This window comes from Orycteropus afer, unplaced genomic scaffold (assembly GCF_000298275.1).
Source record: "Orycteropus afer afer isolate SDZICR_OR568_19922 unplaced genomic scaffold, OryAfe1.0 scaffold00052, whole genome shotgun sequence".
NCBI lineage: Eukaryota > Metazoa > Chordata > Mammalia > Tubulidentata > Orycteropodidae > Orycteropus > Orycteropus afer.
This window is the reverse complement of record NW_006921639.1, coordinates 3,209,006-3,235,322: the sequence shown is the minus strand read 5'-3', so window position 1 is coordinate 3,235,322 and position 26,317 is coordinate 3,209,006. Positions and strand designations below refer to the sequence as shown.

General features: G+C 38.8%; 1 protein-coding gene across 1 annotated transcript in view; it reads right to left on the bottom strand.

Moving 5' to 3' along the window:
• WDFY4 (WDFY family member 4) overlaps nt 1-26,317 on the bottom strand; it is a 532,480-nt gene that overhangs the window by 425,075 nt on the left and 81,088 nt on the right. Inside the window, exons 9-11 of the mRNA XM_042780664.1 lie at nt 21,998-22,102; nt 20,023-20,213; nt 9,123-9,703 (exon numbers count right to left, since the gene is read on the bottom strand). Coding sequence (XP_042636598.1) covers nt 9,123-9,703; nt 20,023-20,213; nt 21,998-22,102 — 877 coding nt within the window. The remainder of the gene's footprint in view (nt 1-9,122; nt 9,704-20,022; nt 20,214-21,997; nt 22,103-26,317) is intronic.

Here is a 26,317-nt window from a genome sequence, read left to right as displayed (position 1 = left end):
TATATGTAAAACCAACAGCCAACATTATACTAAACAGAAAAGGGTTGAGAGCTTTCCAATTGAGAACAGAAATAAGACAAGAATGCCCATTATCCCCACTCTTATTCGACATTTACAGGAAGTTCTAGCCCAAACAATAAGGCAAGAAGGAAATAAAAGATATCCAAATAAGAAATGAAAAAACAAAATAATCTCTATTTGCAGATGACATTATCCCATATATGTTGTTGTTGTTCCTGTTAGGTGCTATCAAGTAATATGAAATCTTTGACAACTTCAATCTTTTCTCCATTTATCATGATCCTGTTTATTGGTCCATTTGTGAGGATTTTCATTTTCTTTATGTTGAGGTGTAATCCATACTGCAGACTGTATTCTTTAATCTTCATCAGTGAGTATTTCAAGCCATCCTCACTTTCAGCAAAGTTGTGTTGTCTGCATATCGCAGGTTGTTAATGAATCTTCCTCCAATCCTGATGCCATGTTCCTCTTCATATAGTCCAGCTTCTAGGATTATTTGCTCAGCATGCAGATTGAATAATTATGGTGAAAGAGTAGAACCTTGGCACATTCCATTCCTGATTTTAAACCACGCAGGATCCCCTTGTTCTGTTCTAATGACAGCCTCCTTGTCTATGTATAGGTTCCTCAAGGGTACATTTAAGTGTTCTGGAATTCTCATTCTTCTCAATGATATCCATAATTTGTTATGATACACACAATCAAATGATTTTGCATAGTCAATGAAGTACAAGTAAACATCTTTCTGGAATTCTTTGCTTTCAGTCAAGATCCATCTGACATCAGCAATGATATCCCTCATTCCACATGCTCTTCTGAATCCAGCTTGCATTTCTGGAAGTTGTCTGTCAATATACTGCTGCAACCTTTTTTGAATCATCTTCTGTAAGATTTTACTTACATATGAAATTAATGATATTGTTCAATAATTTCCACATTCTGTGGGATCACCTTTCTTTGGAATGGGTACAAATATGGATCTCTTCCAGTCAGTTGGCCAGGTAGCTGTCTTCTAAATTTCTTGGCATAGATGAGTGAGTGCCTTCAGTATGGCATTCTGTATATAGAAGACCCTAAAGATTCCACAGGAAAACTGTGAGAGCTAGTAGAAGAATTTATGCAGGGTAGATGATTAATACACAAAAAATTAGTTGGGTTCCTTGACATTAACAAGGAGTATTCTGAAAAATAAATCAAGAAAATAATACCATTTACAATAGCCCCCAAAATGATAAAATACCTAGGAATTAACCTAACTAGGAACATAAAAAACAATGAAAATTATAAAACAATATTAAAATGGACTAAAAGAGACCTGTAAAAATGGAAGGACATTCCATGCTCATGAGTTGAACATTTACCTGAGGTAGACACACTCCTTAAAAAAAACTGGGGAAAAGAAGTGCTTTTTATGCACAGGAAGACAGCTCAGGGGGCAAGAGTGCATGGAGGGATGGACAAAGGGAAGAGGTAACTATCAGGAGTGGGAGGGGAGCTGTTGCATTGTGGTAAATTGTAGTCAATGTCATGAGACAAAGTGTATGTAAAGTGCTATATGGACAGTGAATTTTCTCTGTAAATGTTCACCCAAATCACAGTTAAAAAAAAAAAAAAAATTATATATCTAGCCAAATTGTCCCTCCAATATGAGGGTGAAATCAAGACATTCTCAGACAAACAGAAATTAAGGGAATTTGTGAAATACAGACCAACCCTACGAGAAATGCTTAAGGGAGTCCTTCCAATAGAAAACTCACATCAGAGAACAACAAATTAAAATCAGGACACTTGAGATCACCACTTAGAAACCAAACCAGAAATAGATGCTCAAAATAAGCTCATAAAATAATGTACACAGTGAAAATAGGGAGTCAATCTGCAGACAACACCAGCAACAAAGCAAATAGAGGGAATAAAACTTTTAATTACAAAACTTCCAAATGGAGAGGAAGACAGGATGATGCCTTTATAGAACTGACTATTCCAAAGTTAAGGAGATAAGAATTTTCTTCAGGATAACCACAAAGAAAATTAACAATCCCCCTAAGCAAACACAGAAAGAAGAAAAACATATGGGCTCAGTAAGCCCCAAACCAACAATAATGAAGAAAAGAGAAGAAGCATCTGATAACAAAATGAGTTTAGCACTGAAAAATATTTGGGACAAGGAAATCACCAACACAGCAAAAAGTACAATAGAATGACAGCAATTAATTCATACCTATCGCAAATTACACTCAATGTGAATGGATTAAATGCACCAGTCAACAGAAAGAGAGTGGCAGATTAGATAAGAAAAGAAGACCCATTGATATACTGCCTACAAGAAACTCACTTCAGACACAAAGATAAAAACATATTAAAAATTAAGGTGTGGAAAAAAATATATTAAGCTAACAGCAACCAAAAAAGAACAGGAATGGCAATATTAATTTCTGATAAAATAGACTTCAAGGTGAAAAACAGCATAAAAGACAAAGAAGGACACTATATGATGTTAAAAGGATCAATTGACCAAGCAGACATCACCATAATTAATATTTATGCACCAATGAAAGTGCTCCAAGACATGTAAAACAAATATTAACTGAATTGAAAGGAAAATTAGACAACTATGCAATAGTAGGAGATTTTCACACAACACTTTCAAAAAGGGACAGAACAACCAGAAAAGACTCAACAAAGATAGAGAAGAACTCAATACAATCAACCAACTTGACCTCATAGACATACACAGAGCACTCCACCCAACAAAAGCACAATACACATTCTTCTCCAGTGCACATGGATCATATGTTAGGACACAAAACAAGCATCAATAAATTTAAAAACATTGAAATATTACAAAGCATCATCTTGGAATCACAATGCTATAAAATTAGAAATCAATAACAAGAAGACAAAGGAAAAAATATCAAATATGTGGAAACTAAATAATACACTGCTCAAAAAGTACTGGGTAACAGAAGAAATAAAGTGTGAAATAAAGTTTTTAAAAAATAAATTAATTTAAAAAATCCTAGAAAAAAAAAAGAAGAACAAAGATAAAATTTACCAAAACCTTTGGGACACAGTGAAAGCAGTACTCACAGGTCAATTTACAGCACTAAATGCACACATTAAAAAAGAGGAAAGAAACAAAATCAACACTCTAACTCAACAACTTCAACAATTACAAAAAGAGTAACAAAAGAAACCTGAAGTATCCAGAAGTAAGGAAATGATAAAGATCAGAGCAGAAATAATTAAAACACAAAACAAAATAAAAAATAGAGAAAACCAACAGAACAAGAAATTGGTTCTTCAAAAAGATTCACAAAACTGATAAAACTCTGGCAAATTTAACAAAGGAAAAGAAAAAGAAGATGCAAATAATACAAATAAACAAAAAGGGCAACAATAGAACCAATTGAAAAAAAAAAGATAATAACAATATTATGAAGAACTGTGCTCCAACAGATTCAAGAATATAGGAGATGGACAAGTTTCTAGAGACACAAGATCTACCTAAACTATCCCAGTTGGAGATAGAATACTTGAAAAGATCTGTAACAAAAGAAGAAATTGAGGAGGTCATAAAAAAACTTCCCACAAAAAAGTCCTGGCCCAGATGGCTTCACCGGAGAATTTTACTAAACATTCAGGGAAGAGTTGATATCTATACTATTCAAACTATTCCAGAACATAGAAAAAGATGGAATACTCCCAAATTCATTTTATGAAGCAACATAATACTGATACCAAAACCAGGAAAGACACCTCTAAAAAGGAAAACTGCAGACCAATATTCCTCACAAATATAGATGCAAAAGTCTTCAACAAAATCCTAGCCAACAGAATCCAACAACATATCGAAAACATAATATACCCTGACCAAGTGGGATTCATATCAGGTGTGCAAGAATGGTTCAACATCAGAAAAACAATCAATATAATCCACCACATAAACAAAGCAAAAGAAAAGAACCATATGATCATATCAATAGGCACAGAAAGGCATTTGATAAAATCGAACACCCATTCCTGTTCAGAACTCTAAGCAAAATAGGGATAGAAGGGAAAATCCTCAACATAGTAAAGGGCATAATACGCAAAAACAACAGCCAACATTACTGTTAACAGAGAAAGACTCAAAGCACTCCCCTTGTGAACGGGAGCTAGACAAGGATGCCCTCTATCACCACTCCTATTTATCATTGTATTGGAAGTCCTAGCCAGGGCAAAAAAAAGCAAGAAAGAGAAATTAAAGGCATCCAAATTGACAAAGAGGAAGTAAAGCTATCTCTATTTGCAGATGACATGATCCTATATATAGAAAATCCAAGAGACTAAAAAAATAATACTGGATTTAATAGAAAGTTTCAGCAAAGTGGCAGGATACAAGGTCAACACAAAAAAATCAGTTGGATTCCCGTATATCAACAAAGAGACCTCTGGAAAGGAAATAACAAAAACAACACCATTTACAATAGCTACCCAAAAGATAAAATATTCAGGAATAAATCTTACCAGAGACATAAAGTATCTATACAAAGAAAACTACAAAACACTACAAGAAGAAACGACAAGGGATCTACAGAAATGGAAGAACTTGTTTATGAGTAGGAAGACTTAATATTGTGAAATGTCATTATTACCAAAAGCAATCGACACATTCAATGCAATCTCGATCCAGACACCATCAACATTTTTTAAGGATATGGAAAAAACAATTATTAATTTCATGTGGAGAGGAAAGAGACCTTGGATAAGCAAAGCACTGCTGAAGAAGAAAAACAAAGTAGGAAGTCTCACACTCCCCGATACCAAAACCTACTATACAGCCACAGTAGTTAAAAACAGCATGTTATTGGTGTAATGATAGACAGATAGACCAATGGAACAGAATAAAAAAATGAGAAATAGACCCATCCTTCTATGGACACCTGATCTTTGACAAAGGACCAAAACTCATTAAATGGAGGAGAGTGAGCCTCGTTAACAAATGGTGCTGGCAAAATTGTTTATCACTTGAAGAAAAATGAAACAAGGCCCACACCTCACCCCACACACAAAAACAAACTCAAGTTGGACCAAAGACTTAAATGTAAAACCAAAAAACATAAAGTTAATCAAATATAAAATAGGGGCAAATATAGAGGCCCTAATTCATGGGATAAATAGACTATCAAGCATAACCCCAAATGCACAGGTAGTGGAGTAAAAGCTAGATGACTGGGATTTTTTTTTTTTTTTTCAATTTTATTGTGATTTGAGAGAAAGATTACAGAGCAAATTTATCTTCTATACAGCAGTTCACATACACTTTGTCTCATGACATTGACTGTAACCTCCCATGCTGCAACATCTCCTTCCACTTCTTCCCCATAACCACATCTCCCCTGTGTCCTACCCTCCCATGCACTCCTGCCCCCTGAACTGTCTCTCTGTACATACAGCCCTTCTATTCTCCCATGATTGATCTCTCTAAGGAATGCATCTATCTACCAAATGACAATGTTCAGTTCATATGCCTGTCTTTCGATGACTGGGACATTTTAAAAATTAAATTCTTATGCACATTGAAAGACTTCTCCAAAAGGGTAAAATGAAAACCTACAGATTGGGAAAAAATATTTGGTTATGAGTTACCTGACAAAGGACTTATCTCCAAAATTTGTAGAAAATTTCAACACCTCAACACCAAAAAGACAAACAACCCAATTTGAAAATTGGCAATGAACATGAACAGAAACTTCACTAAAAATGACATATTGGTGGTCAACAAACATATGAAGAAATGCTCACAATCACTAGCCATTAGAGAGATGCAAATCAAAACAACAATGAGATTTCATCTCATCCCAGCAATAATAGCAAATTTCAACAAGACAGAAAATAACAAATGCTGGTGAGGTTATGGAGAGATTGGAACTCTCATACACTGCTGGTGGGACTGCAAAATGGTACAACCATTGTGGAAAATGGTATAGCATTTCCTTAAAAAACTGAAAATAGAAATACTACTTGAAGGTTGGGCAATCTACTTCCATAGTGATATCGCTTTGGAAACCCAAGGAGGAGTTGCTATGAGTCGGGTCCGACTCGGTGGCACATAACAACAACAACAACAACAACCCAGCAATTCCATTACTAGGAATACATCCTAAAGAGATGAGAGGCAGGCCACAAACAGACACATGCACATCCATGTTCATCACAGCACAATTCACTGTAGCAAAGAGATTGAAACAACCTAAATGCCCATCAACAGATGAATGGATAACCAAACTATGGTACATTTACACAAAGGAATACTATGCTACATTAAAGAATAATGAAGAATACATGAATCATCTCACAACATGGATGAATTTGGAAGACATTATGCTGAATTAAATAAGCCAATCACATAAGGACAAATGTTATATGAGCTCATTGTAAAAAAGTCAAGGAAAGGTTTACTTAGGGAAGGAAACTCACTTTGAAGTTCACCAGGGTTGGGAAGGAAGGGGAGGAAAATCTCAGACTAGTTGGGGTCACATGTTGATTTGAATGAGGGGAGGGAAGGTATGGAAAGAGTCTGTGACCAGCATGATAACACTGGGAAAAGGAAGGACACTGAAATATGTACGTAAGACATAGACAACAGAGGCAAATAATAGTATATGCACATACTGCATTGTCACTAACACCAAACACCAGGCTACAGATAAATGCACAGACAAATGAAAAGATCAGGTGGGGGTCGGTGAACAGGAATATACCCTAGACCAAGGATAGATTTAGCTAAATATAGCCTTACATATGCACTTGTGCTACAAAATTAACCACACACATTACAGAAGCAACAGAAGACAGAGTTGGAGTAACTTCTCAGAGACAGCCATACACCTTGAGAGAGAGAATCACCAGGCCCTCTGACTCGGGACCATAGTTTCTGGGGACACCAAGTTCAATTGGCACAATATAGTCACAAAAATCTTGTTCCACAACCTACTTTGCTGAATAGTGACTGGGGTCTTAAAAGCTTTCAAGTGGCCATCTAAGATGCAAATGTTGGTCCCCTCTCACCTGAAGTAAAGAAGAGTGAAGAAAATCAAGGCATCTGGAAACAATTAGTAGAAGGATATGATGTACACTGAGAACAGAAGATCTAGATGGCACCGGCTACCAATGCCAATTGCTCAGAAAAGGATCAAATCTGGAGATCCTGGATAGAGTGGAAGGAAAAATGTAGAACCAAATCCAAAAACACAAAATGACCAGAATTGCTGGTCAGATAGGAGCTCTGGTAGTGTAGTGCCTAAAACAGTTGTCTGCTAACTAGAAGGCTGGCAGTTCAAACCCACCAGCCACTCCTTGGAAAGAAGATGGGGCAATCTACTTCCATAGTGATACTGCCTCGGAAACCCAAGGAGGAGTTGCTATGAGTTGGGTCCCACTTGACAGCACATAACAACAACAACAATAACAACTGGTCAGATAGAGTCTGGTGGAACCCCAAGACTATGGCCCCAGATTACCCTTCAAGCCTAGAACTGGACTCACTCCTATGAATTGGCTCTCAGCCCAACAGTAGAAAGACCTACATGCAGAACACCTATCCCAAGGCAATGCACCCACCTACTCTATGGAGATATACCTATCAACAATAGGCCATGGAGCACCAGAGGGACATCATTCACATAGAGGGGAAAGCTGGGCAGACAGGAGTGCATAAGGGGGTGTCACAGGGACTGGAAGGGAGGAGAGTTTCTTATGGTCAAGGATGTTAATCGGGGCATGAAATCAAATGCACATGAACTGTGGAATGTGAAACAATTTTTCCTCTGTGAATTTCCACTCAAAGTACAATACAATTAAAAACAAAAAAAGGAAGAAGAAGAAAAAGAAAAGCCACTGTATTAAAAAAAAACTTATAATACTTGCAGGGAAATTTATATTTAAAAGAGGACCAAAAATTTATCTGCTAACTTGGAGGGAACACTGAAAAAATTGAAAAATAATAATAATAAAAATATATATAAATAAATCAATTAATTTTAAAAAAATTTAAAAAATTATCTCCTTACCTTCCAAGTTAAGAAAATGAATACTAGAATACACCCAATGATAGTAGAAAGAAGGAAATAATTAAAAACAAAATTAACAAAATAGCTTAGCCAATGAAACAAACAAAAAAGCATAATAATTTTGGTAGTTGGAGATTTGACATCTATCCCGCCCCCCTTCACCAAATAACCCCCAAAACTGAAGTCTGGCAAATAGGGCCTCTCATTGACAAAAAAAAAAAAAAAAAAAGTATGAGATCTTATAGGAAAGTACACTATGGTATTCAAAGGCAGTATGACTTGGAAAAGGAGTAGGTAGGACAATATAGTGCAATATTAATTTGTGTTGTATCTTTGCTGGTTTAGAGGAATGAAAGAAGGTATCTTTTATTGCTGTTCTATTCTTTCATTTTTCTTCTCACTCAAGGGAAGAAGGGTGGCTCTTTGTCTTCCCTCACTTAAGTGAAATTCTGTGTTACAGAGTTGAAAACAATAAGTTGTTTAGAGAAGTCTATGTTCATTGAGGAGATTGGTCTATAGAAATAAGAGGAGTTAGGGGAAGTGGAAAGCAGCAGGAAATAACAGTTTCCATGATTGTGAAGGATACTGAGATTTGTATCTTACAAGTCACAAGACCTGACCCCATTCCCTAGTAGAGACTGGGTTGGAACCTGGAAGAAGGCTACAAGGCACATCCAGGGAGGCTGATCTCAGGCACCAAGGCAATGAGCATCAGCAAAGATCCCAACACACTAAGTAAGCATATCTCAGGAGGGATACTGCCTAAGTTTCTGGGCACCCTGTAAGCTTCCTTGGTTCTTGTATAACCCAACAGCATTCCCTAAACACTGTATTGATTCAGACTGAATTTTCTGCCAGCTCCCAGGGTGCAGGAACTTAGAGTCACATTTAACTTGATTTAAGGAAAAGAGTTATACAATGTGTGTGCATATCTAAGTTGATGTACCATGAACTATATGCACTGCACATACCAAGGATGTTGGTGGGGAGGGGGGAATGGGAGAGAGAGAACACACTGGTGACCCTTGATTTCAGAAGAGGCTCTACCTTTCCTCCAGGTCTGGCCACTGCTGGAAGCTGCTTTTAGGGTTATTGTTGGCTTCTTCTGTCTGAGCATCCACAACTGGCCCTGGGCTGGCCCTCAGAGACTTGGTCAGGTCCCTTTGTAGGTGAAGGGTGCTGCTGGCCATGCTGTCCAAAAAGCTGAGGATCTGGAGGCAGTTCTGTAACCTGGATGGTAATGGGCTGGTGGAGGAAAAGGCAGCACTCTGCAAATCAGCAAACGTCCTGGGCTTTTTGTCTGTCCAGGATTGCAGTGGTTCTCCTTCTTCCTCCATGATACCAAAACAGCCCATCCTGTAGAGATCCTCGGCCAGCTTCTCACACAACCTATTCCTCTGGAAGAAGTCACTGTTGACAGGGTCCAGGTTCAATGCTGCAGACAGAGCACAGAAGGTGTGGAAGACCAGGTTCAGAGTCTGACTGGGGGAAACTGGACCTGACATCTTCAGTGGGGGTTCTTGGAGAGATCCCTCCAGATCAGAGAGCAAAGACAGCAGCCCATTGAATCCACTGGAAACTCTGAAAGCAGCACGGCCCTTGGGGGTTTGCAGGATCTGGATTAGAGACTGAAACACCAAAGAGATAAACATGAGCAAAATCCAGGAGGTATATTTTTATTACTGAGCTTATGTACATTCCTGCCAAAGCATACCACTGCACCTCTTCTTGCTCAGCCCCACAGGAGCATCCAGTCTACATAAAGGATAATGCTGAAATATTGTACATGTCAACATCTTTCCTCTGAATTTTAATTTACATTGCCCATTGATGCCTTCTTTTGAATGGCCAGCCTTAATGTATGTTATACATTGTTCTACATCCTACTCTGGTGAATAGCATAGTAGGTGGTCTTAAAAGCTTCAAGTGACCATGTAGATGCAATAATTTGTCTCTCCTCATTCAGAGCAAAGAAAAATGAAGAAAACCAAACGTGTATGGAAACAATTAGTCCAAGGGGCTAGCGGACCATGCAAACCTCATCCTATATAATCATGAGCCAGAAGACTAGATGGTGCCCAGCTACAGCTGTCAACCACTTGGAAAGAGATCAGTGCAGGAAATCTTGGATAGAGTGAGAGAACAATATGCAACAAAACTCAAAATCATAAAATATACCAGTCTTACTGGTCTGATAGAGCATTGTGAAACCCCCAAGGCTATGGCCCCTAGTTACTCTTCAGGTCTGAATTTAACTCACTCCCATGGCTCCCAGTCAAACAGTAAAGAGGCATATAGGGTGAACATTTATTTCAGGTAAATACACTCCTTAGAACAATCAATCATGGGAGGACAAAATGGCAGTATTTGCACAGGTAGATAGCTCAGGGGGCAGGAATGCATAGGAAAGAAGGACACAGGGAAGTGGTAACTACAGGGAGGAAGTGAGAAGAGAGCTGTTATATTGTGGGGAATTGCAGTCACTGTCATGAAACAAAATGTGTATGAACTGCTGTATGGAAAATGAATTTGCTCTGTAAACTTTTACCCAAATCACAATAAAAATTTTTAAAAAAAGAAAAGAAAAAAGAAGCTTATGCTAATGTATGTAGTTGACTATAACTCATAATTGACTTGATGGCAACTGGTTTACCTTGACTTAAAGGCAACTCCCTCCAGGAAACTTTCTTTGACCATACATAAGCTTGTATTAGGTCTCTGGGGTGAATGTTAACAAAGTTCCCTTGTAGCACAGTGAATTACTTAATATGGCCCTTCTAGTCATGCATGGTCTTTTGATTCCCCTAAAATGATTGGGTGGGACTATGCAAATAAGGTGTTTTGGGCCCAATGAGGGAATTGGACAGCCTGCTAATAAATGCAAATAAGGTTCATGAGGTGGGACCATGCAAATAAAGTGTATGGAGCCCTAAAAAGGAGATTTGTCAGTTTTGCCATCCCATTAGTGTTAAAATGGATCAATCCAAGAGGCTAGAGAGGAAAGACCTCACTACCATCAAGAAGTAGAGCCAGGAGTGGCATATGTCCTTTGGACCCAGGATTTCTATGCTGAGAACCTCCTAGACCCAGGAGACAGACATAGTAACACCAGCTGTAACACCAGAGACAGGTAGGAGCAGTGGTGGAGAAATGGCAGCAGCAGAAATAGGAGACACATGATGTGGTGGGCTTCTCGGTCCAGGGAACAATGAGTTTACAGTGGGGATGCCAACCCAGGGAGCAACAGAGCTGAGTACCTTCAGGCAAGAGGCTTCCTGGAAGAGCAGGGTGCCTCTTGGTACTTCTTGGCAGAGCTAAAGAACTTTGTAACACTTGCCCAAGCAGGTTAGGGGCCAGGCTGAGTTGGGGGCCTGGGTCGAAAGCAGAGGCCCAGGCCAAGAGCAAGAGCCCAGTTGCAGCAGTAAAGAAGAAGCTGTCATCAAAGAACTATATCTTGAGTTGTTCCTGTTACTTCCATGTTGATCCTGATCTGGAATTGTGGCCTAATATTTCCCTAGTAAACTCTATAACTGTAAGTAAGTTCTGTGAGTTCTGTGTGACCATTGCAATGAATTACTGAACCCAACAGAGAAGTAGAGAGTGCCATGGGAGAGACGACTGCTGTCAGAATTGGTAAAAAGTTTTGGGAGAGGAGGTATGTATGACTTTTACCTCATAGAAATCAGCCTTGGGCTGATGTTGATGATGATTCTCCTCTGCCCTTGTGAAGTTAGAGGAGGTATAATGCCACCACACCATTTTTATGCACTATCACAACTCTCATCACATTCTATTTCAATTAATTGAAAATTATCTCAACTGTCCACTAGACTAATGTCTCATGAGATCAGTAATCATATCTGGTTATGTTCTCATTGTTGAACAGGCAACAAAAAGTTGCCATGAGTCAACTACAACTTATGGTGACCCCAATATGTCATAGTAGAATTGTGCTCTGTAGACTTTTCAATGGCTGACTTATTGAAAGTAGATCACCAAGGCTTTTTTCCCAGGGTTCTCTGGACAGAATAGAATGGACAACTTTTTGGTTAGCAGCCAAGCATTTTAACCATTTCTACAGCCAGAGCCTCTGTTGTGGAATATTAATAAATATTAATAAATAATCAGATATATTTTTATTAAAAAATATATTTTGTATTAAGTGAGTGGAAAAGAACCATATCTTATTTTGTAAAGGGAATTTTCCCAGTGAGATCTATATAGAAGTATAGAATTAGTATTTAATTCCCCTTTTGCACAAGCATTGACATATCTACTAAATGAGAAGAAATGGTAAAATAAATCTACTTAAAACCTGGTGTGAAAAGATAAGGGTATCAGGATAGAGAAGAGAAACTAATGGCAAGAAATATGTCAGTATAACAAATAGTATAAACCATATTTGGAGGAAGTGTTTAGTCTATTTACAGCATGTGTAGTGGAGTCTACCACTCTCAATACCACTGAGATTTCTACTGGTCAGCCAAACTTTAACTTTCTTCTAAAATCAAACATTGTGGGGCAAGTAATTTTTCAGCTCCATCCCTAAAGTGTTCATATCCCAATCTATCACTAGTGTTCATCTAAAACAGGATAATGTGTGTCCTTCCCATTCAAAGTTTGGTCTCTAATAATATACTTTCAAGGTTTTTAGTGGTTAACTTTTTCAGAAGTGGATGGCCCATCCTTCGTCCCAATAAGCAACATCACGGTAAATGGAGAAAAGACCAAAGTTGTCAGGGATTTTGTTTTACTTGTATCTACAATCAACACCCATGGAAGCAGCAAGCAAGAAATTAGATGATGTATTGCACTGAGCAACTCTGCTGCAAAAGACCTCTTTAAAGTGTTGAAGAACAAAGAAGTCACTTTTAAGACTAAAGAGTTCCTGACCCAGGCCATATTCTTTTCAATAGCCTCGTATGCATATGAAAGCTGAACAATGAATAAGGAAGACCTAAGAAGAACTGATGCATGTGAATTGTGGTGTTGGTGAAGAATATTGAAAGAACCAGGGATGGCCAGAAGAACAAACAAATCTGTCATGAAAGAAGTACAGCCAGAATGCTCCTTAGAAGTGAGGATGACCAGACTTTGTCTTAAGTACTTTGATCATGTTGTCAAAAGGGACCAGTCCCTGGAGAAGGATATTATGCTTGGTAAAGTAGAAGGTCAGTGAAAAAGGGGAAGACCCTCAATGAGATGGATTGACAATGGTCTGCAACAATGGGCTCAAGCATAGCAAATACTGTGAGGATGGTACAGGACTGAGTAATGTGTCATTCTGTTATACATAGGGCTGCTATGAGTTGGAGTCAACTCAATGACACCCAACAACACAATAACAACCATACTCCCATGACCCATCTGTCAGTTTGTCATACCTTGGGGGCTTGCATTTTGCTATGATATTAAAAGCTATGCCACCAATATTTTTAATACCCATGGGGGAATGTTCAGCAGAGCTTCCAGACTAAGTCAGACTAGGACTTACAAAATAAGATATGGTACTTCATATAATTAGACAATGAAAACCCTATGAATTATAATAGAATATTGTCGATATAGTGCTAGAAAATGAGTCCTCCAAGTTAAAAGTCACTTAAAATACACACGGGCTGCAACAATGGACGCAAGCCTACGAACAGTCATGAAGATGGTGGAGGACCAGGAATGTTTCATTTTGTTGTACACAGGGTCACCATGAGTCAGAGCTGACTCCACAGCAACTAACTACAATACCATTCCCCAATACAAGAAAATAAGGCTGCTTGCTGGGGAAACAATGCCATGTTTGAAGCAGAAGAATATAGATAAGCCCGGATTGTTGTGATGCAAACAGGCAAGAAATTAAGAGAAATAGTGACAAAGGACACTTGAAGGTCTTCCACTACCTTATAAATGGCATTTGTAGAAGTCAAAAAAAAAAAAAAGATTGTAGTAGCTAGGATAATCTATGAAAAATCAAAGACCACAATTATGGACAAGCAATACAAAGTGAGGTACAAAAATTCATTCTTATCAACATGAGTCAATTGATCTCTTCTCAGTTATGGAAAACCAAGATGTAGGACTTATGGTGGTTAGATCAGTGGTTACCCACAACAGATTGGAGATTAACTGTGTGGAAATGGAATTGTCATATTCTTTTTGAAACAAACTCAGTGTCAGAGCTGCTCAGTAAAGGGTCTTCATTCAGTCATGGAGTAGACTTCAGAAAAATGCATGTTCCAGGATGTCAGAAAGGTGTAAGTAAAAATAAAATACTAAGGATGTCAAAGCTATGACACTACTTTCTCTTCTGGGTGAGGGTATGGCGTAACTCATTCTTGATTGACTCAAGAACCAAGAAGGATTAAAATTTGTAGGTGTGTCCTTAAAGAGAACATGGAGATTGTTGGAGTAGATCCTTCCAGATTGGTGATGCTCAGTAATGTGAAAGTTCATGGTTTAGCAACAGCTGGGTTTTCTAGACTGTGAAATCCTTTCTCTGTGTAGACAGAATCACCAGCAGCTGCTTATCCCCCTTGTCCCCAGAGACTCTGGGAGGCAGGAGAGGCTACAGACTGATGTGCTGCTCTATTCCTGTCTTGTGTGAGCAACTCACTCCCAACAAAACATTATTTCTCTGATTGAGCTGGGAACCTACTCTAACACTTTGATGTGTGTGGTGATTGATGATGGTTTCTCCTTGACAAGAAACAATCCGCACACAAAGTTTTACACCACTATGTGATGAAGCAAACATTGTATTGTAGGAATCTGTCCTTGTATTTGGTCATGGGACTCGTGCTATAAAAAAGAAGTAAACCACAGAGATGAGAAATCTTAACCTATGACTTCAGTCGATTGCAACTCATGGCAACTCATGTGTGTCAAAGCAAAACTATGCTCTATAGGGTTTTCAATGGCTGATTTTTCAGAAGTAGATAGACAGACCTTTCTTCAGAGGCATCTCTGGGTGACTTGAACCTCCAACTCTTAGGTTAGCAGCTGGGTGTGTTAACTATTTGCACTACTCAGGGACTCCAAAGACCTCTAAGAGATTCTTTTAGGCACATGGAATGAATGAAGTTCTTCCATTTATCACCTGACATATGACAAAACAAAAACCTAAATGGGAGATTGATTTAAGAAAATAAAACTAAACAGATTGTACCCAATCATCTGAGCACTAGATGACTCTAATACCTCTCTTCTCTCAAAAAAACCATCTTCCAATTTTCCAATTTGATTCTAGATATTGCCAAAAGAATTCCACCATTCAAAGAGTGCTGAGAGCAGATATTTCATAAAAAGAAACAATCGAATAATAATGCTCATTATGATATGTGTCTTTCAGAGGGTCACTCCTGCTGCAATTCTTAGATTGTGTATTCTCTTCTACTGCTGTTAGGAAGGAGGGGAAGAGGAAGAAATGGTGGTCCTTAATTGTTGCTTTGTTTGATTTATTTAATTCAGAGTCATTATCTAAAATGGGGGTAATCTCATTAGAACTTAGACTGCTCTATTATTTCTTGGGATGGGGTTAATTTCATATTTGCAGAGTCATAAAGTAAAGAGTCGAAAATCCAATTACAACAGCTTAATTTCATAGTGACTAAAGAGAAACATTTCTATCATAAAGGAAAATAAATACTGCACTGTTCGGGAAACGATTTATCAGGGACTGTGGGTCTAGGAAGAAGGTCTCCATTACTGTCATTCAACTTTGCATGATCATGCATCACAGGGCCTGGCAAGTCTGCTAAAGGGAGTAAATTTAATCAGCCTGAGTCAAAGTAATCAGGCTCAGGTTGACACATTTCAAGAAAGGTCAGCATTAAGCACATTTTTTCATCCTTAACTCAGTTACCATGTCATAGTCTCTGAGTTAGTATTCCTCCAGCTTGAATCTATAAAATGAATGTCTGCTGCAAAGCGTTAACTAGGTTAGGACTAACAGGATTTATTTCACATTCTATTATTTGTTATTCCTCATAATTTTCCATGTGTCATGCTGGAAAACTGGTGAGGTAATTCAATTATGCTCAGAGTTGAACAGCTAAATGTATATTAGCAAATCAATCTGTATTTGTGCATAACCCAATCATAGTCCCACTGACTGGGGAGAGGAAATTCATTTGCTTAAATTATGCTTTAACTCAGTTATCATTTGCCAGAATTAGGTGGTAAAGTTACACATATTGGTACATAAGTGCCACTGAATTTCAAAAACAAATCTAAGTTGGGTGTTAATGGAGAATTTTGGAGTCCCAGGGCAGTGAAAATAGTTTACTCATTCACTATTAAAGCAAAGATTGGAGATTCAGAGTCTCCTTGGAAGAAAGGCCTGGCAAGCTACTTCTAAAAACTTGCTGTTGTTGTTATGTGCCACTGAGTCAGACCCGACTCATAGCGACCCTTCCTTGGGTTTCTGAGGCAGTATCACTATGGAAGTAGATTGCCCAACCTTCCTTCCGAGGAGTGGCTAGTGGGTTTGAACCGCCAACCTTCTGGTTAGCAATCAAGTGCCTTAGTCACTGTGCTACCAGAGCTCCCTCTAAAAACTTAGTCACTGAAAATCTTACGGAGCACAGTTCTGTCTTACACATGTGTGATCACCATGAGTAGGAGTGGACTCCACTGAACCTTGTATTGGTTTCTTATCAAGAGCAGCTGGCCAATTCTGTCTTAAGGAAGGGAAACAAAGGGGAGTTCCATGATGTAGATGTACTTCTTAGATAGCAAACCACCCTTGCCTTCATGCACTCATGCTCTAGCACTCACCTCCTGTGCTGTAGTGAACAAGTGTAATAATAAGAGTGTGTTTACAATGTAGTGATCAAGTATAATAATGAGTGTGTTAACATTGCACTGAACAAGTATAATACTGAAAAGTGTGTTAACATTGTAGTGAATTAGTGTAATGATGTAGGAGCTCTGGTGGTGTAGTGCCTAAGGCATTTGACTGCTAACCAGATGGCTGGTGGTTCAAACCCACCAGCCACTCTTCAGAAGGAAGATTGGGCAATCTATTTTTGTAGAGATACTTCCCGGGAAACCCAAGGAGGGGTCGCTATGAGATGAATCAACTTGATGGCAGTGAATTTGGTTTTTTTGGTTTAGTGTAATAATAAGAAGTTTGTTAACATAAGCAAGAAATATGAATTATAGCGAACAAAATGTTTAAACAAGTGTGATGATAAGACAAGGTGTGACAAGTAACCAAGGGTATGGACAAACTAACAGAAGAGACAGAATAATTCTGGTATAGAAAAAGATGGGAAAATGTTGATTATGAAGCATGTAAGGACCATCAAAAAGGCATTTCATTGCTCAGAGCAATACCAGAGCCATCCCAAAAACAAGAGTCTGATTCTTCCAGCAGAGCAGCTAAGGGTTACACCCTCTCTTGCTATCTTGAGAACTTGCCCAGGTCTGGTGGAGGAGACTCAATTTCAAGGCAGGCAGTCTTGAGGATGATCTCACTCTAAACCCACAGATTCATGGTGTAATATTTTATCTGCTCGGAACATCCAAAGTGTTGGTGAGGTTAAAGTAACGGCCAGTGGTGGCCAACATGGGTAGTAGCTGACACATTCTGGGAATCTCTGGTGCAGGAGATCAATCAGCAGTGACAGCTTATCTGAGGTAACCCTGTACCAGCCCCACTGGGTCTCTTCCATCCAGAGAGTGTCTTGAGGCAAAGCAGGACACCTGCAGCCTGAGAGGCCCTGGCTTGTAATCTATGCCCATACACTCCCCATGTGGTACATTCCTAACTCCCCTTGTAGAGTCCAATAGAGCAAACAGCAACATTGGCACAGCTCAATTGAAGAAGGCATCACTACAGGCTTCATCACAAGAACTTCAGATACTAGGATGATCCACAAACTCATCTCTGACACCAGCTGATGAGTACTAACTATGTTTATCTACTCTTGCTTGAATATGTCCTTCATGTGTGGAGGCAGTCACCCTTGATTTGTTGATGTTCTTAAATATTAATAAAACTAATATTATGGAAAGACAAATTTTGAGTAGAGTGATCATTCGTCATCGCTTTTTCAAAACACATGCCCATCATATGTCTTACATGTAAACACAGTCCCTTGGGCACAGTCAGCTCTCAGCTTCTAAAAAGTGAGATCCAGCCCAAGACTTCATTTTACGTCTTTGTTTGTAAAGTTCCAAGGAGTTTTCAAAATGATTTAGAATCAAATGTAGATCCCACATCAGATGACAGCAAATGTTCATTGGTTGTTTGTGTGACTCAGTGATGGGCATGTCTGAACAAGGCTCTCGGGCCTTATCAATACCCAATACCACCCACTGGAGCAGCAATGTGTTGACAGTCCTTGTCCTTCATCAGCTGTGCAGCCTATGAGTATCTCTGTGACTTGTGTGTCTCGCCTGTGGTGACTTAGCACCCAGGGAGAAGATGCACATTGAGTGCAGGATATGATTTTGTTAAATAAGCTTACTCAGTATTTCTCACTTATGTGCTCTCTTGATAGTGTGATTCTGAAATTATATTGAATCTGTAAAACACCATAATAGCTTCACACTGCTAATTCTAGAAATTTAGTCCTTTTACCCAAGGGTTGACACTCCAATAAGGTGCCTTGGGATATAAAGTAAACAAGATGAACTTTCTATGAGTAAAGCAAAATACTCTCTTCTATATTAGAAACAAAAATATTTTTACTCTCCTAACAAAGTAAAACTAGATAAAACAAAACTTTTCTTTCTGTGGGTTTGTTTGACTTTGAATATGAAAATATCAGACACAGATGGGGATTACAGTAGTTCATTTGAATGCTTTGGTCGTACCTTACTACTTTCTTTTAGGAGAAACCAAACCAAAAACAAACACACTGCCCTCGAGTCAATTCCGACTCATAGTGACCTCCATTGGGTTTCCAAGGCAGTAAATCTTTACAGAGGTAGATTGCCCCATCTTCCTTCCACAGAGTGGCTGATGAGTTTGAACTGCCAACCTTCTGATTAGCAGTCAAATGCCTTAGGCATTACACCACCAGAGCTCTTTTTCCTTTCAGGACAAGGCTCAGGTAAATCAAGAAAAATACAGACAAATGAGAAAAAATGCAGCAAACCACATGAAGTGGAAAGATCACTAAATGTTAAGCCTTAGATTCAAATTCAACCTGACTACTGAGCAGTTGTGTGATGTTAATTCAGTTAATGATGCTCTCTGGATGTCTATCTCTGCCTGTAAAAGGAGCTTGGACCACCTGAATCTAAGGTCCTCTCCAACTCTAAGTTTTTATTGATTCTTGGTATATTTCTTCCTTGTTCTGTTTTCTGTGTCCCTCTCAATCACTTTACCTCACATAATCATGGGGCTCAAGTGCTTATCTAGACATTAACTTCTCTTTTTGTTGTATATAAATGGACTTCATTGATTTTTTTTTTTTTTTTTTTTTGCCCTGTAATCAAATCAAGGTCCTGGATGACACTAATAATTTTTTCTAGGCTCTGGTAGCATAGTACCTACTTCCGTAGTGCTACTGCCTTGGAAACCCAAGGAGGGGTCACTATGAGTCGGGTCCGACTCAATGGCACATAGCAACAACAACAACAACCCAAAAGGGTGGCAATCAAACCCATCGAATGGTACCTTGGAAGAAAGGCCTAGTGATCTGTTTTTGTAAAGATTACGGCCAAGAAAATCCTACAGAGCATAGTTCTACTCTGTAATACATGGGGTCACCATGAGTTGGAATTGACTTTATAGCAACAATTTAGGTTTGGTTTGGTTTAGGTAGTGCAATGGAATAACAAAGTCAGCCACTAACTCAAGGATTGGTACTAAGGGTTTGAGGCTTATTTGCTACAGCAGCTAGCAGTTCTCTACCTGATATAGTTGTCAACTGAATGAATGAATGCTGATCATCTGCTATAAATTAAAAGGAAAGCCAACACAAAGGAGATCTGAAATCACCTTCAAAAGATCCAGTTTCAGCTGCAGTTCCCCTTGCGTGGATGAGCACAAGGCACCCACGATGATGCTCATGTACTCCTCTGCATTGATGACCGAGAGCTTTTCCAGGATGCTGAGCGAGGCTTCACGGTAGCACTCATCGTCCAGGAAGATCTTGATAAAAGGCACCATGCCATGGTCTTTCAGGACAACTAGGGGTCAGACAAACAGTAGGGGCTAGAGCCATGGGAGTTCTGGCACCTTAGTTTCAATCACAAGGAAAGCTTTTTCTGACAATTTTCAGTTTGTTTTGCTATATTTTTATGTTTCTCTTTTGCCCATTAGTAATTTGTTTTGTAACTTGCACCCACTGTTAAAATGCAAGGAGGGAAAGAAACTGTGCAGCAAAGATTTAGAAAAGAAAAATAGCTTTCTTGTCCAGTGAGAATTTTAGTTTTGAATCATTTTTTTAAGGTTTTTTTTTTTTTTTTTTTTGAAATCTAAGTAATACAAACATTTCCTAGATATCCCTCTGCCTTTTATTTCCACATAACTCTCTAATCCAAGACCATGGAAATTCTCTCTCTTTTCTCTGCTAAAGTTGTTTTGGAAAGCAAATCAGAATCTAAGCTAAGAACATATTTAACTCCTAGACAGTTTTTTGGGAGAGAAAATTAAAGAAATTTGGCTTGTGATGTATTTTTGTTTAAAGATTGTCTAAAGAATTTCTCCCCCGGGATTGATAGTTGTATTAGACAGGAGTTCACCAAGTGCAGGCAGGTACCACCTACAAGGAAATCCCCTGGCAGAGTTTTTTGACAGTAGATTTCTGAGCTCTACCTTGACCTACTACTACTTAAATCTCTGGAAGTATGGCCTAGAAACATGCATTTTAACCAGTACCTGCAGGGGATCTTTTGTAGACTAATGTTAGAGACCCTCTGCTATAATGAAATAATAATTTTTCACATTTTCGATAAAGATGCCTCAAATTAGCAAACCCCTTCATGTGATTTTGTTGCTGTATCTGTTTCATATTATAATATATATGCATATATATCATACACATCATACACAAAAAAAAAAAAAAACTCACTGCCATCAAGTCGATTGCAACTCATAGCAACCCCCTTTTGGGTTTCTGAGAAGGTAAATCTTTATGGAACCCAGTCTTGCTTCTGTGGAGTCGCTGGTAGGTTTGAACCACCAATCTTCTGGTTAGCAGTCAAATGCCTTAGACACCACCAGAGCTCCTTACACATCATGTTTATATATATATGTTCATTTACGTTATATTATCTTGTGTGTGTGTGTGTGTGTGTGTATTTAACCTGGTAGCCACATGATCTTAAGAAGCTAAAGACATTTTTTTTGGATAGATGGAGTTGTTAAGTCCGTCATGGGCTGGGAGTATATAAAAATTCTCTTTCTTAAAAACGACTAGCTTTCTTTGCCTATATTTCACTCTTTAGCTATATATATACATATATATATATATATACACACACACACTTGGTGCTAGGAGCTCTGGTGGTATAGTGGTTAAGGCATTTGACTGTTAACCAAAAAATAATTGGTTCAAACGTACCAGCTGCTCCACAGAAGAAAGATGAGGCAGTCTGCTCCCGTAAAGATTTACTACAGCTTTGGAAACTCAAATGCTACCAGAGGTCCTATACTTGGTGTAGCAGGATATTAATGTATTTTTCTTGAAAAGAGGGGCTCTGGGGTCTCATCAATTTAGAAAATGCAAGAGTAAACATAGTCTTTTTGCTCCCCAACATTATTTAGCAACTTCAGGAGTAAAAAGTATCAACCAAGGTGTCTACCAGTTTGCTGATGTTCACTAAACATCAGCCAGGAAATAAATGGATGTTGGTCATAACACCAGCATTGGCTATTCCTCAGATAGAGCTTTTGGACATTGGTATAAGTAACTAGGGAATAGTTCACATTTTATCAAGCAGTGACAAGGCATATTTGGTGCTATCCTTACCTGCATTCCGAACAGAACCTTCAAGAAGTGTGGCCACAGTCCTTAGCATCAAGCAGGTGAGTTCTCTTTCTGGATCCTGAATGTCAGGGGTGGACGCTCTGTTTCCTGCCATGTTTAAGAAACAATAATAATACAATTTTTAAAAGTACATACGGTGCTATGGACTGAACTGTGTCCCTAACAAGATAAGCTAAAACTATTGGTCTCTCTCCATCCAGAGCAAAGAAAAGTGAAGAAAATCAAGACATGTGGAAACAACTAGTGCAAAGGACTAATGGACTATGTGAATCTCAGCCTCCAAGACCCTGAGACCAGAAGAAGTACATGGTACCCAGCCACTATTATTGACATCTTTGAAAGGAATTACATTAGAAGGTCCTGGACAGAGTGGAAGAAAAATGTGGAACAAAACTCAAAATCATGAAAAGGTCCAGGCTTCCTGGTCAGATAAAGCCATGGAGATGTGAGAGAGATTCTGAATTAGACAAGTGTCTCCACTACATCTATGCAGGCAAAGCCATGCTTCCTATGTTCACCACCTACTGAATATCAATGCCAGGAAAGTGCTTAGCACAAACTGGAAGCTCAACACACATTTGGGGAATAAATAAATCAATGAACGAAGAGTAAAAAGTAGAACTCATTAACCAGGAGACAAAATATGTTAAAAAAAAAAAAAAAAACAACAATGAGAAACATTTAACAAGAGAAAGCAAAAAGACTGGAGCCATTAGCACACCAGAAATTTTCAACTCTTCTAATAATGGCCATAAATTGGGGATTGGATTCAAAAGCAAGTCAGTGTTAGGTTGTGTTATGGATTGAACTATGTCCCCCACAAAATATGTGTTGTAAATCCTAACTTCTACACCTGTGGTTATAGTTCCATTTGGGGAGATTTGTCTTTGTTATATAAATGAGGCAGGATTAGTATAGGGTGTATCTTGAGTCAATCCTTTTGAGATATAAAAAAGATTAAATAAGTATTGTTGTTGTTAGGTGCCATTGAGTCATCTCCAACTCATAGCGACCCTATGCATAGCAGAACGAAACACCACCCGGTCCTGAGCCAGCTCCATGATTCTTGCTATACTTGAGCCCATCACCACTGCCACCGTGTCAGTCCATCTCGTTGAGGGCTTCCCCTCTTTCATTGACCCTCTACCTTACCAAACATGACAACCTTCTCCAGGGAATGGTTCCTTCTGAAAACATGACTAAAGTATGTGAGACAAAGTTTGGCCATTCTAGCCTCCAAGGAGCATTCTGGCTGCACTTCCTCCAGGACAGACCTGTTAGTTCTTTTAGCAGTCCACGGTATTTTCAGCATTCTTCACCAACACCACAGCTCAAAAGCCTCAACTCTTCTTTGGTCCTCCTTATTCATTGTCCAGCATTAACATGCATATGAGGCGACTGAAAATACCATGGCTTGTGTCAGGCACACCTTAGTCCTCAAGGAGACATCTTTGCTCTTCAGAACTTGAAAGAGGTCTTTTGCAGCCAATTTTCCCAGTGTGATAAGTCATCTAATGTCCTGACTGCTGCTTCCATTAGCATCCATTGTAGACCAAGCAATGTGAAGTGTTTGACGATTTCAATATTTTCTCCATTTATCATAATTCTGCTTATAGATCCAGTTGTGAGGATTTTTGTTTTCTCTATATTAAGATGTAATCCATACTGCAGACTCTATTCTTCAATCTTCATCAGTAAGTACTTCAAGTCATCCTCATTTTCAGCAAGCTAAGTTGTGTTGTCAGCGTATCACAGGTTGTTAATGATTCTTCCTCCAGTCCTTACACCATGTTCTTCTTCATATAGCCAGCCTCTTGGATTATTTGCTCAGCATACAGATTAAATAAGTATGGTGAAAGGATACAACCCTGACACACTCCCTTCTGGATTTTAAACCATGCAGTGTCCCCTTGTTCTGTTTGAATGACAGCCTCCTGGTCTAGGTACAGGTTCATCATGAGTACAATTAAGTGTTCTGGAATTCCCATTCTTCTCAATGTTATCCACAATTTGTTATGATCCACATAATTGAATGCTTTTGCATAGTCAATAAAACACAAGTAAACGTCTTTCTGGTATTCTTCGCTTTCAGCTAAGATCCATCTGACATCAGCAATGATATCCCTGGTTCCATGTCCTCTTCTGAATCCAGCTTGCATTTCTGGAAGCTCTCTGTCAATATACTGCTACAACCGTTTCTGAATTATCTTCAGTAAGATTTTACTTGCATGTGATATTAATGATTTTGTTTGATAATTGCCACATTCTGTGGGATCACCTTTCTTTGGAATGGATACAAATATGGCCAGGTAGCTGTCTTCCAAATCTCATGGCATAACCGAGTGAGTGCCTCCAGTGGGGCATCCATTTGCTGAAACATCTCAAAAGGTATTCCATCAATTCCGGGAGCTTTGTTCTTTGCCAATTCTTTCAGTGCAGCTTTGACTTCTTCCTTCAGTACCATTGGTTCTTGAATATATGCCACCTCCTGAAATGGATGAAGATTGACCTGTTTTCTTGGTACAGTGACTCTGTGTATTCCTTCCATCTTCTTTTGATGTTTCCTGCATCAATCAATATTTTGCCCATAGAATCTTTCAATATTGCAACTCAAGGCTTAAATTTTTTCCTCAGTTCTTTCAGCTCGAGATATGCTAAGTATGTTCTTCCCTTTTGGTTTTCTAACTCCAGGTCTTTGCACATTTCATTATAGTAATTGGCTTTGTCTGCTCAAGCTGCTCTTTGAAATCTTCTGTTCAGCTCTTTTATCTTGTCATTTCTTCCATTTGCTTTAGCTACTCTTCACTCAAGGGCAAGTTTCAGAGTCTCTTCTGACATCCATTTTGGTCTTTTATTCCATTCACATCTTTTGCATCCCAATCACCAGTGATAAGCAACACATCTTGTTTGCATGTTTGTTCAATTTCAGACTGCAGAAGTTGATAAAAATCTTTAATTTCCTCATCTTTGGCTTTGGTTGTTGGTGCATAAACTTGAACAATAGTAGTATTAATGGGTCTTCCTTGTAGACATATGGATATTGTCCTATCCCCGACAGCATTGTACTTCAGGACAGATCTTGAAGCATCCTTTATGATGATGAATGCCACATATTCTCCTTCAATTTGTCATTCCTGGTATAGTACATCATATGGTTGTCTGATTCAAAATGGTCAAAAAACTGTCCATTTCAGCTCGCTAATGCCTAGGATAACAATTTTTATGCATTCCATTTCATTTTTGACAACTTCCAGTTTTCCTAGATTCATATTTCATACATTAAGTGTTCTGATTATTAATGGATGTTTGCAGCTGTTTCTCCTCAATTTGAGTCATGCACATCAGCACATGGAGGTCCTGAAAGACTTACTTTATCCATATCATTAAGGTTGGTTCTACTCTGATGAGGCAGCTCTTTTCCAGTCCTATTTTGAGGGCCTTCCAACCCAAGGGGCTCATCTTCCTACACTGTGTCGGACAATGTTTCCAAGCTATTCATAAAGTTGCCCAGTAATGTATCAGACAGTGTTTCTCTACTATTCATAAGGTTTTCCCTGACCAAGTTTTGAGAAGTGGATGGCCTCCTCCTTCTTCCTAGTCTCTTTTAGTCTGTAAGCTGCGTTGAAACCTGTGCACCATGTGCAACTCTGCTGGTGTCTGAAACACCAGCAGTACAGCCTCAAGCCTCACAGCAATGTACAAGCCTCACAAGATGACAAACTGACAGACAAATTTGTCTCCCTTAGCTGTTGGAGACCTCTGTGCGCCCCCCCTTACCTAATTCCTACCTGGAACCTGCCACTCCTTTTCCTGGCTCTAGGACCTTTCCTCCTGCCCCTATTTACCTGGATATCCTGACACTCCTGAGGTCCCCAAGGCTGCCGCTGCTCCCTTCCTTTCCTGGCTCTAGGGGGCTAGATAATAAATAAATGAGCAGAGTCAAAATGGAGGAAGAGAGATTCCAAACTACATAAAGATCACCCAGGATCAGAAGTTTTGTGAGACAAGAACTTTCCTTTAGAGACAACAGAGAACAAAAACCTTTCCCTGGAGTTGGAACCCTGAATTTGGACCTCTAGCCTCCCAAGCTATGAGTAAATAAAATTCTGTTTGTTGAACACATACACTTGTGGTATTTCTGTTATAGCAGCACTAGATAAATAAGACAGGCTGCTTTTTTAAAATAGTGATGATGGATACATAACATGATAAAAGCAATTCATGTTGCTGAATTGAACATATGAAAAAGGTTGAAATGGCAAGTTTCTTGTTTTATATATATACTTATATATATATTATATA